General features: G+C 43.0%; 1 protein-coding gene across 1 annotated transcript in view; it reads left to right on the top strand.

Annotated features, from left to right (window-relative positions):
- The window catches only part of astn2 (astrotactin 2), a 278,673-nt gene that overhangs the window by 244,248 nt on the left and 13,682 nt on the right, over positions 1-20,743 (top strand). The window contains exon 20 of the mRNA XM_006788981.2: positions 93-234. Within this exon, the coding sequence (XP_006789044.1) occupies positions 93-234 (142 nt within the window). The remainder of the gene's footprint in view (positions 1-92; positions 235-20,743) is intronic.

Here is a 20,743-nt window from a genome sequence, read left to right as displayed (position 1 = left end):
AGTGACCTTTTTGTAAGAACCTTTATTTGGTTCAGACTTCAATTCATGCTTTCATTGTTTTCCCTTTCTTTCCAATGTTATCTCTTTATAAGGTGAGGTCCTGAGCTTGATGGATGATCTGTTTTCTGGTTTGGGTTCGTCCTGTGTTGTTGCTGGGAGGAGGAGTGGAGACCATCCCCACTCTGTGCTATATTCAGTGGTCTTCAAGTGCCTGGAACCTGACAGCCTCTACAAGTAAGTCTCTTCTTTGCCCTCTGCCTCATTGAACTACACCAAGCCAATGGTGTTTTTCACTGCCTATTAAGATCAGTGGGCAGAAACATATTCTCTCAATGGCCCTAAAAAATTAGAATTTTACAATGAAGGCCACCATGACAATGAAAGTCAAGTTTAGATTGTTTGCTGCTCCATTATTCACCAAGAGCCAAGAGGTAGCGCCACATGTTTAACTTGGCCGGGTTCTCTTGCCGGATGCCCTTCCTGACGCAGCCACAAAGGGATTTGAGTCCCCTTCCAGAATCAAACTGGGGAGCTTTTGCTTGCTATGCAAATGTACAAAACACTACCCTACAATATACAATACCAGTCGAGCATTTGGAAACACCTTCTGATTTAATGTTTTTTTTTTTTTAATTTTCATAACTCTTTAAATTGAAGATTATCACTGAAGGCATCAAAACTATGGAGCAGTTCGAGTATGGAGTTGAAGCAATGTCCAAACAAAAAGCAGTTCAAAAGGAGTTATAACAACATGATCTTCATGAGTGATAAAGAAAGGGAAAATATTGAAATTCAGTGAATGTCTCTGTTTAGGAAATTTTATTTATGGTCATTGAGACTGGAGGTATTGGTATGGAGGTAAAGTTATAGGATCACAAAAACATAATGATATGATGTGGTGTCTATTTATATTAGAAATATGTTCGTCATTATTACTGCAGATTATATCAGTAAGGAAGCTGATTAAATATAGACTGATAACTTATGGCAAAGAGTCAGATTAAATAAGTGTGTACTTCTTCCCACTCCTTTTCGATATGTAACTGAATCACTACAGGTGAAGCAATATTGAAATATATTAGCTTTATTTTGTATCTTTTTTTTTCTTCTTTTATTTGCTAAATGAACTTTGTATATTGTTTACATAATCAAAATAAATTAAAAAACAAACAAACTATGAATGAACACGTATGGAATTATGTAAAAGTGTTAAATAGCTCAAAACATGTTTTATATGCTAGATTCTTTAACCTCCTAAGACCCGAACTCTTCCACGGCATGCATTTTTAATTTCTCTTTGATATTTGGTCATATTGGGGCCCGATGAATGTAAAAACAAAGAATTACCAGATTTTTTTTTTACCCAATTTTTGTTTCTAAGAGAAATGAGAGCCACAAATGAGGATATTCTTTTAAAATTTCGATAGAACAGTGGTAGTATAGTGTCCTCGTAAGTGGATATCAGGCCCTTGTAGAGCAAAATTGAGTATCTGGGTCTAAATAACCAAAAATGTGATGTCCACATATGTGGACGCCAGGTCCTAGGAGGTTAAAGAAGAATCCCAAACCATTTCGATTGGGTTTAGGACTGTGGAGGCCAGGCCATTTGGCGCAGCACTCCATCACTCTCCTTCTTGGTCAAATAGCTCTTACACAGCCTGGAGGTGTGTTAGGGGTCATTGTCCTGTTTGACAAATAAATATTCACCTTTTCTGCACCGCACAAAGACACGGTGAGTGGAACCAAAGATCTCAGATTTTGTCTCATCAGACCAAAGCACGGATTTCGTGATAATTAGATAATTAGATAATTGGCAAACTTTCTGGAGGAAACCTGGTCTTGTTAGGAGAGATGGCATCCATCCCACTTTGGATGGAGCAGCTCTCATTTCTAGAAATATGGACAAATATGACTATCCAGAGTTGGGACCAGGAAGCAGAGTTGCAGTCTTACACGCCTCTCTGCAGCTTCTCTCTTCCTGCTACCTCCCCAAAAAAACCCATCTCCATAGAGACTGTGTCAGCTTCCAAAATGACAAAAAACAAACTAAAAACCAGCAACAAACAACTTAAACATAAACAATTACAAAGAAAGAACAATACAGTATACACATCTGAACCAAAGAGTAAAACAGTCAAATGTGGATTATTAAATATTAGGTCTCTCTCCTCCAAGTCTCTGTTAGTACATGACTTAATAATTGATCAACAAATGGATTTACTCAGCAGCAGGATGATTATGTTAGTTTAAATGAATCAACACCCCGAGTCATTCTAACTACCAGAAATCTCGAAGCACAGGCCGAGGGGGCGGTGTGGCAGCAATTTTTCACACCAGTCTATTAATTAATGAAAGACCAAGACAGACTTTTAATTCATTTGAAAGCCTGATGCTTAACATTGTCCACCCCAGCTGTGAAACTCAGAAACCAGTCTTGTTATCATCTATCGTCCACCTGGGCCTTACACAGAGTTTCTGTCTGATTTCTCAGACTTTATATCTAATTTAGTTCTGAGCTCAGATAAAATAATTATTGTGGGTGATTTTAACATCCATGTAGATGCTAAAAATGACAGCTTCAACATGGCATTTAATCTGTTATTAGACTCAATTGGTTTCTCTCAAAATGTAAAAGAACCCACCCACCACTTTAATCACACTCTAGATCTTGTTTTAACATATGGCATAGAAACTGAACATTTAACAGTGTTTCCTGAAAACCCTCTCCTGTCTGATCATTTCCTGATAACATTTACATTTACAATAATTGATTACACAGCAGTGGAGAGTAGACTTTATCACAGTAGATGTCTTTCTGAAAGCGCTGTAACTAAGTTTAAGAATATAATCCACCCACTGTTATCATCGTCAATGCCCTGTACCAACATAGAGCAGAGCAGCTATCTGAACGCTACCCCAACAGAGGTCGATTATCTTGTTAATAATTTCACCTCCTCACTACGTACAACTCTGGATACTGTAGCTCCAGTGAAAACTAAGGTCTCTAATCAGAAGTACCTGACTCCGTGGTATAATTCTCAAACACGTACCCTAAAGCAGATGACTCGTAATCTGGAGAGGAAATGGCGTGTCACAAATTTAGAGGATCATCATTTAGCCTGGAGAAATAGTTTGTTGCTTTATAAGAAAGCCCTCCGCAAACCCAGAACATCTTACTATTCGTCACTGATTGAAGAAAATAAGAACAACCCCAGGTTTCTCTTCAGCACTGTAGCCAGGCTGACAAAAAGTCAGAGCTCTTTTGAGCCAACCATCCCTTTAACGTTAACTAGTAATGACTTCATGAACTTCTTCACAAATAAAATTTTTATCATTAGAGAAAAAATTACCAATAATCATCCCACAGATGTAATATTATCTACAGCTACTCTTAGTACCATTGATGTTAAGTTAGACTATTTTTCTCCAATTGATCTTTCTGAGTTAACTTCAATAATTACTTCCTCCAAACCATCAACGTGTCTTTTAGACCCCATTCCTACAAAACTGCTCAAAGAAGTCCTGCCATTAATTAATTCTTCGATCTTAAATATGATCAACCTATCTCTAATAATCGGCTATGTACCACAGGCCTTCAAGCTGGCTGTAGTTAAACCTTTACTCAAAAAGCCATCTCTAGACCCAGCTGTCTTAGCTAATTATAGGCCAATCTCCTTTCATATCAAAAATCCTTGAAAGAGTAGTTGTCAAACAGCTAACAGATCATCTGCAGAGGATTGGTTTATTTGAAGAGTTTCAGTCAGGTTTCAGAGTTCATCACAGCACAGAAACAGCTTTAGTGAAGGTTACAAATGATCTTCTTATGGCCTCTGACAGTGGACTCATCTCTGTGCTTGTCCTGCTAGACCTCAGTGCAGCGTTCGATACTGTTGACCATAATCCATAATCGATCGTGGCTCAAGAGTTGGGAGTTCGCCTTGTAATCGGAAGGTTGCCGGTTCGAGCCCCGGCTTGGACAGTCTCGGTCGTTGTGTCCTTGGGCAAGACACTTCACCTGTTGCCTACTGGTGGTGGTCAGAGGGCCCGGTGGCGCCAGTGTCCGGCAGCCTCGCCTCTGTCAGTGCGCCCCAGGGTGGCTGTGGTTACATTGTAGCTTACCATCACCAGTGTGTGAATGTGTGCGTGAATGGGTGGATGACTGGATATGTAAAGCGCTTTGGGGTCCTTAGGGACTAGTAAGGCGCTATACAAATACAGGCCATTTACCATAATATCCTATTAGAGCGATTGGAACATGCTGTAGGTATTACAGGTACTGCACTGCAGTGGTTTGTATCATATCTATCTAATAGACTCCAATTTGTGCATGTAAATGGAGAGTCCTCTTCACACACTGAGGTTAATTATGGAGTTCCACAGGGTTCAGTGCTAGGACCAATTCTGTTTACATTATACATGCTTCCCCTAGGCAGCATCATTAGAAGACATAGCATACATTTTCACTGCTATGCAGATGACACCCAGCTCTATCTGTCCATAAAGCCAGATAACACACACCAATTAGTTAAACTGCAGGAATGTCTTAAAGACATAAAGACTTGGATGGCCACTAACTTTCTGCTTCTTAACTCAGATAAAACTGAGGTCATTGTACTCGGCGCTGAAAAGCTTAGAAATATGGTATCTAACCAGATTCTTACTCTGGATGGCATTACCTTGGCCTCCAGTAACACTGTGAGGAACCTTGGAGTCATTTTTGATCAGGATATGTCCTTCAACGCACATATTAAACAAATATGTAAGACTGCGTTCTTCCATTTGCGCAACATCTCTAAAATTAGAAATATCCTGTCTCAGAGTGATGCTGAAAAAATAGTTCATGCATTTATTACTTCCAGGCTGGACTACTGCAATTCATTATTATCAGGATGTCCAAAAAACTCACTGAAAAGCCTTCAGTTAATCCAAAATGCTGCAGCAAGAGTACTGACAGGGACTAGAAAGAGAGAGCATATTTCTCCTGTTTTGGCTTCCCTTCATTGGCTTCCTGTTAAATCCAGAATTGAATTCAAAATCCTGCTCCTCACATACAAGGTCTTAAATAATCAGGCCCCATCTTATCTTAATGACCTTGTAGTACCATATCACCCTATTAGAGCACTTCGCTCCCACTCTGCAGGCCTACTTGTTGTTCCTAGAGTATTTAAAAGTAGAATGGGAGGGAGAGCCTTCAGTTTTCAGGCCCCTCTTCTTTGGAACCAGCTTCCAGTTTGGATTCGGGAGACAGACACTATCTCTACTTTTAAGATTAGGCTTAAAACTTTCCTTTTTGCTAAAGCATATAGTTAGGGCTGGACCAGGTGACCCTGAATCCTCCCTTAGTTATGCTGCAATAGATGTAGGCTGGCGGGGGATTCCCATGATGCATTGAGTTTTTCCTTTCCAGTCACCTTTCTCACTCACTATGTGTTAATAGACCTCTCTGTATTGAATCATGTCTGTTATTAATCTCTGTCTCTCTTCCACAGCATGTCTTTTATCCTGTCTTCCTTCTCTCACCCCAACCGGTCGCAGCAGATGGCCGCCCCTCCCTGAGCCTGGTTCTGCCGGAGGTTTCTTCCTGTTAAAAGGGAGTTTTTCCTTCCCACTGTCGCCAAAGTGCTTGCTCATAGGGGGTCATATGATTGTTGGGCTTTTCTCTGTATCTATGAAGCGCCTTGAGGCGACATTTGTTGTGATTTGGCGCTATATAAATAAAATTGAATTGAATTGAATTGAATTATACATGCTTCTCTTAGGCAGCATCATTAGAAGACATAGCATACATTTTCACTGCTATGCAGATGACACCCAGCTCTATCTGTCCATGAAGCCAGATAACACACACCAATTAGTTAAACTGCAGGAATGTCTTAAAGACATAAAGACCTGGATGGCCGCTAACTTTCTGCTTCTTAATTCAGATAAAACTGAGGTTATTGTACTCGGCGCTGAAAAGCTTAGAAATATGGTATCTAACCAGATTCTTACTCTGGATGGCATTACCTTGGCCTCCAGTAACACTGTGAGGAACCTTGGAGTCATTTTTGACCAGGATATGTCCTTCAGCGCACATATTAAACAAATATGTAAGACAGCGTTCTTCCATTTGCACAACATCTCTAAAATTAGAAATATCCTGTCTCAGAGTGACGCTGAAAAACTAGTTCATGCATTTATTACTTCCAGGCTGGACTACTGCAATTCATTATTATCAGGATGTCCAAAAAACTCACTGAAAAGCCTTCAGCTAATCCAAAATGCTGCAGCAAGAGTAGTGACAGGGACTAGAAAGAGAGAACATATTTCTCCTGTTTTGGCTTCCCTTCATTGGCTTCCTGTTAAATCCAGAATTGAATTCAAAATCCTGCTCCTCACATACAAGGTCTTAAATAATCAGGCCCCATCTTATCTTAATGACCTTGTAGTACCATATCACCCTATTAGAGCACTTTGCTCTCGCTCTGCAGGCCTACTTGTTGTTCCTAGAGTATTTAAAAGTAGAATGGGAGGGAGAGCCTTCAGTTTTCAGGCCCCTCTTCTTTGGAACCAGCTTCCAGTTTGGATTCGGGAGACAGACACTATCTCTACTTTTAAGATTAGGCTTAAAACTTTCCTTTTTGCTAAAGCATATAGTTAGGGCTGGACCAGGTGACCCTGAATCCTCCCTTAGTTATGCTGCAATAGACGTAGGCTGGCGGGGGATTCCCATGATGCATTGAGTTTTTCCTTTCCAGTCACCTTTCTCACTCACTGTGTATTAATAGACTTCTCTGCATTGAATCATATCTGTTATTAACCTCTGTCTCTCTTCCACAGCATGTCTTTTATCCTGTCTTTCTTCTCTCACCCCAACCGGTCGCAGCTGATGGCCGCCCCTCCCTGAGCCTGGTTCTGCCGGAGGTTTCTTCCTGTTAAAAGGGAGTTTTTCCTTCCCACTGTCGCCAAAGTGCTTGCTCATAGGGGGTCATATGATTGTTGGGTTTTTCTCTGTGTCTATGAAGCGCCTTGAGGCAACTTTTGTTGTGATTTGGCGCTATATAAATAAAATTGAATTGAATTGAATTGAATTGAATTGAATTGAATTGAATTTCTTGGAACAACAAAGCTCTTCTGCTTGTTGCTTTTCCTTAGTAGTGGTTTCTTTGCAGCTATTTGACCATAAAGGCCTGATTCATGCATTATTAGTGTCCTCTGAACAGTTGATGTGGAGATGTGTCTGCTACCGGAACTCTGTGTGGCATTTATCTGAGGTGCTGCTAACTTGCGATTTCCGAGGCTAATGAGTTGGATGAATTTATCGCCAGTAGCTGAGGTGACTCTTGGTCTTCCTTTCCTCATGTGAGCCAGTTTTGTTGTAGTGCTTGATGGTTTTTGTGACTGCACTTGGGGACACATTCAAAGTTCTTGAAGTAATGATAGACTGCCATTCCTCTCTATTTAGCTGAGTGGTTCTTGCCATAATATGGTGTATAATAGGTTGTTGCCATAAACAGTTGTCAAATACGGCTGTTAGCTCTGTACTAACCTGACTTCTGCACAACACAAGTAATGGTCCCAACCCCATTAATAAGGCAAGAAATTCCACAAATGAACAAGGCACCCTGACAGGTGACTACATCATGAAGCTCATCGAGAGAAGGGGGCGATCGTGGCTCAAGAGTTGGGAGTCTTGAGCCACGGAAGGTCGGAATCGGAAGGTTGCCGGTTCGAGCCCCGGCTTGGACAGCCTTGGTTGTTGTGTCCTTGGGCAAGACACTTCACCCGTTGCCTACTGGTGGTGGTCAGAGGGCCCGGTGGCGCCAGTGTCCGGCAGCCTCGCCTCTGTCAGTGCGCCCTAGGGTGGCTGTGGCTACAATGTAGCTTGCCATCACCAGTGTGTGAATGTGTGTGTGAATGGGTGGATGACTGGATATGTAAAGCGCTTTGGGGTCCTTAGGGACTAGTAAAGCGCTATATAAATACAGGCCATTTACCATTTACCATTCAAGGAAATGGCTTTCAGCGCTGTCAAAAAACAAAATGGTGGCTACTTTCAGGAATCTAATAATCTAAGCTTATTCAGCCTGTTTTCATCCACAGGGTGTCAAAAATGGCTTCTGTCAAAAAGCTATTTTTCTGTGTTTCATAGATAACTACAAGGTGTACTGTGTGACATGCTTGAAAAAAAACCCTGTAGTGTCAAAGTTTCACACACTTGATAGGATCATTTTTCACCATTTAGGTTTAAAGTAACCAGTAACCTTGTATTTCTTAGTGCCTTAACTAAACCAAAAAAACTTTGAATACGTAAACATAACCAGACAGTGAGTGAAAGAAATTTTAAGGCTGGTTCAACTTTCCAAATGTAACATGATTCACAGTTTCCTGGTTGTGTCTGTGCAAGTTCTTAGTCATCCAGATCATGTTAGTCCTAAATGCTTGAATATGTTTCAAGATGTTTGAAGACATTTCACTTCTAATCTGAGAGGCTTCCTCAGCTCCAAAAATTGATGGGGAGTTCCAAGTAATTCATCCATTATAATTGTGTCCTCTTTGGAGGTGATCCTGAGAGTTATTTACTCCCCAGTCATCATGTGAATCGTGAGGGGTCACATGAGCCAAGGTGTGAATTAAGCCATTGGTCATTGCAGTCACAGGAATCAAGGTGTGAATCCTTTGTAAGCCATTGCCTCACTGTGCCATTGTGTGAGTTATTAAGGGCCACATGTTCGAGGTGTGAGTAGGGGTTGAAATGCCTGGGAAGTGATCTCAAGACTGCCTTTCAAGTGGCTGATAGTTGGTGTTGGAGGCCACCTCTTATGTTCAATAATAGTTGTTCCCAGTGGACAAGGTTGGCCTCCTCCTCTATATGTGAAATATTGCTGCAGCCTTGTGTTTAAGCACCACCATCACATCACCTCACATCACATATCCTGTCTTCTTTTTCTCTGCCCAACCGGTCACAGCCACCCCTCCCTGAGCCTGGTTCTGCTCAAGGTTTCTTCCTGTTTAAAGGGAATTTTTCCTTCCCACTGTCGCCAAATTGCTTGCTCATAGGGGGCTGTTTGATTTTTTTCTCTGTATGTATTATTGTAGGGTCTACCTTACACTATAAAGTGCCTTGAGGCGACTACTGTTGTGATTTGGCGCTGTATAATTAAAATTGAATTGAATTGGAGCCTATCCCAGCTGCCATAGAGTGAGAGGGGAGGCACACCGGCCACCAGTTTGTCACGTTGAGACAGACTAAAGTTTATGACAGTTCAATTAGAGAAAAACTGAACAAGTTTTTTTGAACACCTCAGGCCAAGGTTGTCTGGCCCTAATGCACAGTGCTGCTTTTGGTGAAAAACAATAATACTAGTCATTCAAGGAAGTCGAGGTCTGATGAAAAAGGCCTGTTTTTTAACCATTTCATCTGGGCATATATCTAAAAAAAACAAAAAAAAAAAAAAATTAAGCTCGTACAGTTACAGTGCTCCAGTCAAACTCTAGAAGTCAACCCAATTGAAATGCTGTGGAATGACCTTTGTTACGGCCCTAGCAGGGCCGCCTCCTGAAGTTGCCTGTGTGGGCGTGTCCCACCACCTCTTCTGCCTGAGGTGCCACCTTTCCCTTTTGTGCAGCTGACTCTCGTCAGTAATCAAGGAGATTTAAGCCCAGGGAAAGGTGAGCACGGGGCCAGAGTGCCATTAGTGTGGTTACAGCTAGTGAGCTGAGTGTGTTGCTGTGTTTGCAGCTAGTGAGCTGCACTCTTTTTGACTTTGTGCTTTATTGACTAACATTTGGGTTTTTGTTTTCTTAAATGGTGATAGCGGCTTGTCCGTCTCTTTTAGTTAGTTTTAATAGAAACTTTAATAAAACTCTTTAATTTAACTCTTATGCCTTTTTGTCTCCTTTTTCTGACCCAGACACTTTTTGTTACTTCCCCCTCACCGCCTAGACCCCTCAGGGGAACGTAACAAGTGGGGGCTCGTCCGGGATCGTTGATAAAGGAGTTTTGAGTTGGAATTGGTTTTTGATTATCTTGCTTTTTTTCACCTTTAGAGATTCAACTTCCCAGTTAAGTTAGGTGAGTGTCCAGCTGAGCTTATTAAGTTCTTCCTTCGGGCACTCTTTTGTTGTTTTGCCTTTTTTATTTTTGGAGTAATCCTGGGCGGGGATTAGTTCCCTGTTGGGGGTAGGCGATTCAGGGCTCCGGTCGCTGGAGTTTTGCCTTTAAAGTTGCCTCGAGCCCAGCACGCTCCAGAAGATAGGTAGGTAAAGTTTGTTGTGCTTAGGAACTGGGTAAGTTGTATTTGTTAATGTGTGTGTGCAGCAAAAGGTAAGTTGGTCAAGAAGAGTAAGTTGTTCGGTTACCATTAATTGTTGGCTAGCCTGTGAGAAAATTGGCACAGGTGTGTGGTGGTTTTCTTCAGGCTGAAATGGCGTTCCAGTTGAATCAGCTGGAGCTGACGAGCACTGGGCCTACATCTGTTGGTGAACAGGTGTCCAGAGGCTCGTTTGTGAGCAATAACATCCACCTGGTTCCAGTTTTCTGTGAGTCCAGTGTTCATGCAGTGCTGTAACATTTGGGTTTTTGTTTTCTTAAATGGTGATAGCGGCTTGTCCGTCTCTTTTAGTTAGTTTTAATAGAAACTTTAATAAAACTCTTTAATTTAACCCTTATGCCTTTTTGTCTCCTTTTTCTGACCCAGACACTTTTTGTTACTTCCCCCTCACCGCCTAGACCCCTCAGGGGAACGTAACAACCTTAAATAAAGAGTTGTGCATAAAAGAATGCCTGCAGATCTTAATAAACTGAATCAATGCTGTAAATAAGGGAGGGAAGAAAATTTCTCTGCAACAAAGTGAGAGACTGATAAGGTCACACAGAAGCAATTTCTTCAAGTTATTGCTGCTAAAGGTGGTTTGTCAAGCTACTGAAGCATGGGGTTTGCTTAGTTTCACAGGACTGCATATAGTCCTGTAAGCTCAGCTAACACTGATTTAAAAGTTATTATAAGTTGTGATTATTAAAATTCAAACGTCATCAGAGATTGCAGTATGTCACCAAGAGAGCATACTCATTTAAATATGTATGTCATTCTCTGGTACATTTCTGGGTTTCAAATCATAATTTATTGCAACTAAATCGATTTGTCTCATTTTTATTATGTTCATTTTTTCCCATTACCATAGAGTTTAAAAACCTTCCATTAAGCACTATGTTGTGATTATATTTTCAGCTTAACAAAACAACTGGCAAATACCAGCAATTCCACATCCTCCCCGGATAGGGCACACTTCCTACTACATATATTATTTTTGTTTTAGTGGGTACATTTTTGTTACTTTCTCCTCAGCAACAGCTGGACTGACTTAACCAGGGATGCATACTTATTGTCAACACTGCAGATGCTTCCATTCTGTAATGTTCTCAGTCACGATCAGAGGTTTTAAGAAACAGCATTTTTAAATTCAAAGAACAAATTCAACACAATTGCAGTAGTAATTTTGCAGAACCTGAGCATCTAAGATTAAACAAAATTCAGTTAAAACTGCATCCCAGCAATTTTGCTCTTATTATTTTTCTGTAGGTAGAAATGTGTAGTAAAAGTGATTATTTAATTAATATTTAATTATTATTTAATTATATTATTTTGAATACTGTAGCTTTACCAACAGCACTTAACCAGAGATTGGTTTGTTCATGGTGTAATCAAGAGTCATGGTGCCCTGGTGTCTTGTCTTCAATAAACTAATCAATTATCTGTGCTCTATGCACATTAATATAAACCGACTTTGTTAGGTACAACTGCTCATTAAGGCAAATATGTAATCAGCCAATCAAATGGCAGCAGCTCAGTAGATTTAGGCATGTAGACATGGCCACGATGATCTGCTAAAGTTGAAACCAAGAATGAGGAAGAAAGGTGATTCACTTTGAACATGGCACGGTTGTTGTCGAACCTTGAAGCAGATGGTCTACAGCAGCAGAAGACCGCACTGGTTGGCACATCTGTCAATGTGCCCATCTTCTAATAGTTGCTTTCAGCAGGATAGCGGGCCATGTAGCAAAGTTCATCTTATTAAATCATCTTAAACTACTTATTTGAACATGAGAATGGTTTTCTGTATTTAAACAGCCTCTCTGGTCACCAGATCCCAATCTAACAGAGCACCTTTGGGATGTAGTGGAAAGGGAGATTCACATCACGAATGTGATCGTGTCAATATGGACCAAAATCTCTGAGGAAGATTTCCAAAACCTTGTTGAATCTGTACCAAAAAGAATTAAGACAACTCTGAAGGCAGACGGGGTTCCAACCAGGTACTAACAACATGTGCTTATTAAAGAGGCTGGTGGATTTATATATAATTCAGCCTCTAAAGCTACAATAAAGTCCCACTCTCCTGTGGGGTAAAAAAAATTAATGAACCAAGTTTTTTTGGAGAGTTGATTAAAAACATAAGAGTTAAGTAAGAATCTTTAAGGACAACAATAATGTTTATCTGTAGAAGTCCTGCTTCCACTAACAAACACCAATATTAAGGGCCCAAGCAGTTTACTTTGTAACACTGGTATCTTTGCTTAGACATTCTCAGCAGTGTTGTTTTTCTGTGATAAGAGCACAGCTTACGTCTGAATTACGTCTGAGGACACTTTCTTTGCAGGCAACTCCACTTGTCTTAATCAAGGCCCTGATAAGACCTCTAATGGTATTGGCTTTATACTTGATCTTTACCAAGGCTTCTAGGGCCCTAATGTTTCATTGCAGACTAAAATGCTCTACAAAAAGTTGGAGCCACATTACAGAAAATGTCATTTCAGAAAACAACCAATGTACTGGATAATCTAACATTATTTATGTGAAAACTCATTGATACCAAAAAGTCAGATAGTAAAAGTCGCATGTGTTCAGCCAGACTTTATTTGTCCGGGTAGAAAATCATTCTTTATAATGTCTAAATTTACTTGTTGGGCTTTCAGCTTTCGTCACCATGTACTACCTTCAAACGTCTATGTTGTGTTTGTTTATGTAAGTAAGTGGGCTAATCAAAATGTTATCTCAAGTTCAAGTTCAAGTTTTATTTGTCATATGCAAGTTAGCACAGGGTCAACATTGCAATGAAATGTGTTTGACGAGCAGCAGTCACTCAGCAGCATGATACAGTACAGAAAATATAATAAAATATAATAAAATAAAATATAAAAATATAAAAATAGTAAGGAGCTAAATATTAGAGAGACATGGTAAAAGAGAAAAGATGACTAAATATATATGTATCTATAAATATAAATATATGTACACTAGTGATTAAATAAGAAAATCTTGAAAAGAAATATGACGGGAGGGCAGATGGGATATTGCACAGGAATGAGCAGCAGAAAATTACAGTATTGCACTTTAAATATAAATATCAATGACAATAAAGTGAAGTGACCAGTGCAGATTAAACAGAGTACTTGTGAAGCTGCAGCTTCTGAGTGCTGTGTTGTGTGTGTTTAAGTGTTGTGGCTGAGGTGTCGTACGGCTTGGTGGTAAAAACTGTTTTTAAGTCTTGTAGTCCGAGCAGACAGACTCCTGTAACGTCTGCCAGATGGTAACAGGGAGAACAGCTGATGTGCTGGGTGGCTGTGGTCCTTGATGATGCTGTGTGCTTTACGGAGGCATCGCTGGAGGTAAATGTCCTGAATGGCAGGAAGCCTCGTGCCAGTGATGTGCTCTGCTGCCTTCACCACCCTCTGTAGTGCTTTACAGCTGCTGGCAGAGCAGCTTCCGTACCAAACTGTGATGCAGCTCGTCAGCAAGCTCTCAATTGCACACCTGTAAAAATTTGAGGTGATGTTGGCGTTCATGCTAAACTTCCTCAGCCTCCTCAGGAAGTAAAGCCGCTGGCGAGCTTTCCTGATAGCAGTGTCTGTGTGAAGGGTCCAGGAGAAGTCCTCGGTGATGTTGACTCCAAGGAACTTGAAGCTGCTGACCCTTTCGACCTTGACACGTTGATGTGGATGGGCTGGTGTTCTCTGACTGGTCGTTTCCGGTAGTCCACTATCATCTCTCTAGTTTTGCTGATGTTGAGAGTCAGGTTATTTTCCAGGCACCACTCGTACAGTGCCATCACCTCCGCTCTATAGGCCGTCTCATCATTGCCTGTGATGAGGCCTATGATGGTTGTGTCATCAGCAAACTTGATGATGGTGTTGGACTCGTGTTTAGCAACACAGTCGTGTGTGAACAGGGAATATAGGAGGGGGCTAAGCACACAACCCTGTGGCGTACCTGTGTTTAAGATGAGTGATGAGGAGGTGTGCTTACCAACTCTCACCACCTGGGGCCTGTTTGTGAGGAAGTTTAGAATCCATCTGCAGATTGGTGTTCCCAGCCCAAGGTCGACGAGCTTCGTGGCAAGTTTCGAGGGGATGATGGTGTTAAATGCAGAGCTGTAGTCGATGAAGAGCATCCTTGCATATGTATTCCCTTTTTCCAGGTGAGTGAGGGTGGTGTGCGTTGCCAGGGCGATGGCATCCTCTGTGGCTCTGTTTGTCCGATAGGCAAACTGAAGATGGTCCAGTGTGTCAGGGAGGAGCAGATGTGACCTTTGACCAGCCGCTCCAGGCACTTCATGATGACGGATGTCAGTGCAACAGGACGGTAGTCATTCAGACAGGAGACCACTGATTTTTTGGGAACGGGAATGATGGTGGATGCTTTGAGGGACGTGGGGACCACTGACTGCCTCAGGGAGAGGTTGAAGATGTTGGTGAACACCTCTGCCAGCTCGTCTGCACACACTCTGAGTAGCCGGCCTGGGATGCCGTCTGGTCCTGGAGCTTTGTGAGTATTTACCTTTTTAAAGGTCCATCTCACAGCTTCTGTTCTCAGAGTTAAAGTTGCAGCCTCACTGTCCTCCTGAGGGTAGAGGATCTGCTCTCTGTTGTCTGCATCAAAACGAGCATAGAAGTTGTTGAGCTCGTCTGCGAGAGATGCAGTGGGCTGAACACTGACTGTGTTGACCTTCTTGTAGTCAGTGATGCAGCGCAGTCCATTCCACAGTCGCCTGGTGTCAAAGCTGTGGTAGCTGGACTCCATTTTGTCCCTGTAGTCCTTTCTGGCCTTTTTTATGGACTTTCGGAGGTCATACCTGGCTGCTTTATAAGCATCAGCATCCCCGGAGTTAAAGGCAGAGGTCCGCACTTTTAGCTTGGCGCGAACGTCTTTGTTTACCCAGGGTTTCTGATTTGGATATATGCGGACAGTGGTTTTTGTGATGATATCATCCATGCACTTTCCAATATATTCAATGACAGAGTCCGTGAGTTCATTGATGTTGCCATCAGCTGCATCCACAAATATCTGCCAGTCAGTTGTCTCAAAGCAGTCCTGCAGGACCTCCTCAGCCTCACTGTCCCATTTGTAAATAACCCTGGAAGCTGGTTTTTCCTGTTTCAGTCTTTGTCTGTATGCAGGCAGCAGCAGTATGGAACAATGGTCTGCCTTACCAAAAGCTGGGCGGGAGAGGGGTTTGTAGCACTCTTTGAATGGAGTGTAACAGTGGTCCAATGTTTGATCACCTCTTGTGGGGAAGGAGATGTGCTGATAGTATTTGGGGAGAACCTTCTTCATGTTGGCTCTGTTGAAGTCTCCCAGCACAATAAAGGCAGCTTCTGGATTATTGTTCTCAAGTCCAGTAATGATGTCATACAGTTCGTCCATAGTCGTAGTTTTATCAGCATGTGGAGGAATGTAAACAGCTGAGAGGAGAACTGAGCTGAACTCCCTCGGGAGGTAAAAAGGCCTGACTTTAATGGTCAGTAGTTCGAGGCTCTGAGAGCAGTAAGTTTTTAAGATACACACATCTCTAGCCCACAAGGAGTTAACCATAAAGCACACCCCTCCTCCCCTTTTCTTGCCTGAGTCCTTCGTTCGGTCTCCCCGGTAAACAGTGAATCCATCCGGCGTGATGGCGCAGTCGGGGACGCTGGGCTCCAGCCATGTCTCTGTGAAGGCCAGAACGCAGCAGTTCCTGATGTCTTGTTGGTGTTTAATCCATGCACGCAGCTCGTCAAGTTTGTTGTCCAGAGACTGGAGATTCGCAAGCAGGATGCTGGGGAGAGGTGGCTTGCTGTTTCTCTGTCGCGTTCGGCACAAAACTCCGGCGCGTTTCCCCCTCTTTGTTTTCCCTCGACGTCGCGCGAGTAAACAAAGGATCCCAGGCACCAGAGCGTCCACGGAGTCGAAACCCGCTGTAAAGTCCGAACTGGCTGACGAACGTAGCTCCAAAAGCGTTTGTCTGTCATACCGAGTGTATGATCGCGCTGTGCGCACAGAAATTGAAAGCAGAACAAAATAAATAATAACATTTTTGCTGAGATGACTGGGAGCTCTCGTCGGTGCAGCCATCTTACGGCGCAACCGTTATTACATGTGTGTATCTTCTGCATACAGAGTGGGGTTAGACTTTAATGAGCTCGACAGTAGATAATAAATCATGAATTTTAATCAAACAGGCTGTAAAATAAATAAAAACTATACATTTATTACTGTTTTAGATAGTCAACATGTAAAAGCCTAATTCAGATGTGTTTTTAATTATGTAAGAAACACTATTTTTGCTCCTTCCTGTTTTTAATGAATAACTTGGTATAATATCTATACTATTACTCTCTGAGTCACTTGACAAAACCAAACAAAAAGAAGCTCCAGTGATCCAAACGAATGTCCAAAACACAAACACACATACTGGAGTCCATGAACAGGGTCCCAAAACATAGTTCAGGAGGCCGGCCCAGAGGCTGAGAACTCAGGAGACTAGAACAGTTCATCTCCGGAGGAAGACCACGCGGAAGGCAGTGGCGGTGTTACAGGCGAAGGAAATCTGGAGGCCGGCCATGCGGAAGGCGGTGGCGGCTGTGACAGAAGTCCGGAGGCCGACCATGCGGACGGCAGCGACGTGGAAACAGTTCTGGGGGCCGACCGTGCGGACGGCAACAGCGGTGACGCAGACGAAGCCAGTCCAGAGGTCACCCACGACGGTGATCACGTCCGGCTGGTGGCCCAGAAAGTGGCCAGCAATGGGGTACTGGACGTACCTTGGTCGGTGGTGCAACAACCGCAGGGCCAGGCGAGGCAGACCCAGAGGCCGGACCAGGCGAAGCTGAAGAAGCTGAAGCACAGGCCGGACCAGGCAAAGCTGAAGCAGAGGCCGGACAAGGCGAAGCTGAAGCAGAGGCCGGACCAGGCGAAGCTGAAGAAGATGAACCAGCAGGTTCGCGGGCCTCTGGCAGGGACAAAACAGAACCAGCAGGCGCGCAGGCCTCTGGCAGAGACAAAACAGAACCAGCAGGCGCGCGGGCCTCTGGCAGGGTTGACGCTGACTGGAGCTGAGCAACACATGGGTTTGGCTCAGGCAGCAACAGTAGGGTGCAGTCCTCGGCTGACTTCTTAGCCTCCAGGGGTCCAGAGTTGACTGCGGGTTGAAACTCAGACTCTGGGGAGGCCCTGGAGTGCATCACAGTCTCGGAACTGGCCAGCTCTTGAGGAATGTTTACATTATCAAGGTGTTTGTCTCTCTGCCTAAAATAAGTACTACAAAAAGAGTCCAAAATGGGAGGCACAGACACAGCCTCCCGTACAGAGGGAGCCGGTGAAGACGGAGACTGCATAGATGTCTGGGCTAGCGGGGACACCGGAGACACAGCTGGTGGCGACTGAACAGGAGATTGAACTGAGGGTAAGTAAGGGCTGACATGATGGTGGTGGATTTGGCGACTGAGCTACGGGTAGCGGGTACACGGGAGACAGAGCTGAATGCTGCTGGACAGCTAAGCGAGCTTGTGGCTGCTGGGCAGCTAAGCGAGCTTGTGGCTGCTGGGCAGCTAGCTGAGCTTCAGGCTGGGCAGCTAACGCAATAAACACAGCCCCAGAATAAACAGTCCCTAAATTCGAAGGCTCATAATTATTGTCTTTTTCACTCACCACAGCCGGCAACTCAGAAGTCTCGGGGCCCGGCTGTGGCGATGGGCGTCGGCGGCGTGAACGTTGCTTCCTGGTTGCCGGGTAATTCCACATGCGGCGGGTCGGGCCGCAGATTCCCTGGTGGGCCGTGCAAATCGGGAAGCGGTAGCGGCTGGAGGGTGAAGGTGAAGTTCATTTAGAATGAAATCCTGTAGTGGGTGAAGTGAGCTGAGCAACCAGGGAAGGTCAGAAATTAGCCGCTGTAGCCGGGCTTCCAAGGCATGGCAAAATTCCTTCCCCTCATGCTCAAGCCACAGAGTAATCCACCTCGAAACTGAGTCGATTAATTCCTCCCGAAGCTCCTCGGAAGGTGTAGATGCCACTGGGTCCATGTTTGGTCGGCTCGTACTGTCACGGCTGCCGGGGCGAGCTGTGTGGTGTGGGAGGAAAAAGGACCCAAAATGCAGGCAGTGACTGATGATACGAGTGATGTTTATTTACAAGTGGCGGAGTGGCAAAACAGGCAATGAGAAATGACAAATGACTAAAGAAACCTAAACTGGGAAAACTAAATAACAAACCTGAGAACATACGAAACGGGGTGCGGGACAGAGAGACGCAGAGAGAGGAAACGAAACACCATGGAACACAGACAAGCCAACAACGAGCACAGACCGACACTCACTATATATACACACACACAAGGTAATCAGGTAATCACACACAGGAGGGAAGAACAGCTGATCCTAATACAAAACGATGACTGGAGGATACAAACTGAACACAATGACAACACACACAGACCTTCAAAATAAAACAGGGAATCCAGAACACTGGGCACAAGGGGAGGACACAGAATACCAAAATCAGAATAACTAGAACAGAGGAAAATAATCATAAAACACAAAACGCTGGGTCAACGACCCAGCACCATGACATGCTCAGCTGTTTCTAATTGCTCCAGACTATTTATGGCAGTGTCTCCAGACACCTAACCTGTTAGACAGATTTTCTAAATTCCTTTGTCATTCTGTCCATTCTTTTGCCAGCCTGAATTCCTGAACCAACCACTGTATTTCAGCTTTTCTTTTATCTTGTTTCTTCTCTGATGGAGTGCCAACAGCACCTGCACAGACATAACCACCGCTCGCCATTAAACAAAACATTTAAAAACACCTAAACTGCTTGCTGTCTCATGAAAAAATACAGGTTAAACATCAACCATGGTTTCTCTCTGTACGTATCAATAAAGAACGTCTTTTGCGTTGTGTTAGGCCCTTTCACAGAAAGTAAATACTCTATTGATTTTTGATGACATCATTCAGAAAGGTTAAATGTCAAATTGATTATATTAGAGCTCATATGCCTTATTTTAAAATTGTGGTGAACTATGACTCAATTACAATAACACACAGAATATTCTCAAGGCATGTTTTTAACTCCTCTTTTTCCCACTAAAAAAATCACCTTATCACAATATACAGTTAGGCTTTGATAGTGTAAGTCCCTGCAGCTTTGCTGTTTTTCTGTGTGACCTTGTTCTCTTGATGTCAGGTGTGCCCTGAGGTTTTTGCTGAGTCCCAGACCCTAACTTTGCAGAAGACTCCAGTTTTGGTTGGTGTTCCTGCTAATTCTCACCCTGAGGCTCTGGTGCTAACAGTGGTACAAGAGCCTGAGGGTAAGGATTTCTCCTCAGTGTCCCTTTTTGAACAGTGAGCTGTTGTGTATGGATCATCACTGTGCCTTGTGCTTTTACATCAGAGTTCCAAAGATGGCCTTTGGTCATAACTTTGCAAGGTCCCTTGTTCTGTACCTCCTATTGAAAGCATGCATTCATCTTTGTGCCCTTTCCTTGTGCTGCAATGATTGCAGGTTTGACAGAGCTGGCTGCACCCTCCCTGGAAGTATAGGCAATGTGGTGTTCAGGCAACTGCTCATGAGTAGCTGGTTAGAGCTTTAGGCATTTCTCAGAGGTACTTCTCTGTAGGCCAACAATGCGGTCTCTGAGTTTTTTAAGCAGATTTGAACAGTTTGAATAGCATGCACTGCCTCAGTGTTACTTTGAGGGTATTTAGGGCTGCTGATTACATTTTCAAAGCTATAGTTAACTGCAAAGTCTTTCATTTCATGTCCTGAGGACTGTGATATTTTGTCGTTTGGAAGTATCTTACGGATGCTCTGTTAAGGAAATATCAATGTCAAGTAAAGGACTACATCTCTGAATCTTGGTGGGCTGATCTGAATGTAGAAGAAATAGTAAAATAAAAAAAGATATTTTCCCTTAGAGTGAATAGATCCCAGCTAGTTTTTGCCATGAACTGTCTAGAAATTTGATCGGTGTTAGAGGTTCTTTTACATTTGCCCTTTCTTTGATGCATGTGCTGTATTTGAGAACTAACTCACCTATCTTACTGCTTAGTTTGCGACAACACACTGTCTGACCATCACATTCTCTGCATTTTTACCAAAGATTGTTGAGAAGGCCATAGTAAAAAGGTTTTCATGCACACCTAGAGCTGCCCTCTTAGTCCAGTAGTCTTGTACCAATCCCTCCAACTGGTTCCTGTCTGGCCAAAGCCTCAACACAGAATTTTACGATTTGTAAACAAACAAGTTTCACACACAACTGGTGTCTATCATTTATTAGAATATTATCCAGCACAGTCTATATATTTTAGTATCTTTCATCAGTAGAAATATGGTGGCCATATCTCTCTATCTTTTGTGTCATCACCACACACAGACCATAAGATGAGGTTCACAAAGCTCCATTGGTCACAATAGGATATTGTCCACATGGCAGACAACACCTTCTAGAC

Source organism: Neolamprologus brichardi, chromosome 7, assembly GCF_056152115.1.
Source record: "Neolamprologus brichardi isolate AB-2024 chromosome 7, ASM5615211v1, whole genome shotgun sequence".
NCBI lineage: Eukaryota > Metazoa > Chordata > Actinopteri > Cichliformes > Cichlidae > Neolamprologus > Neolamprologus brichardi.
The sequence above is the reverse complement of the archived record's forward strand: the minus strand, read 5'-3'. Positions and strand labels throughout refer to the sequence as shown.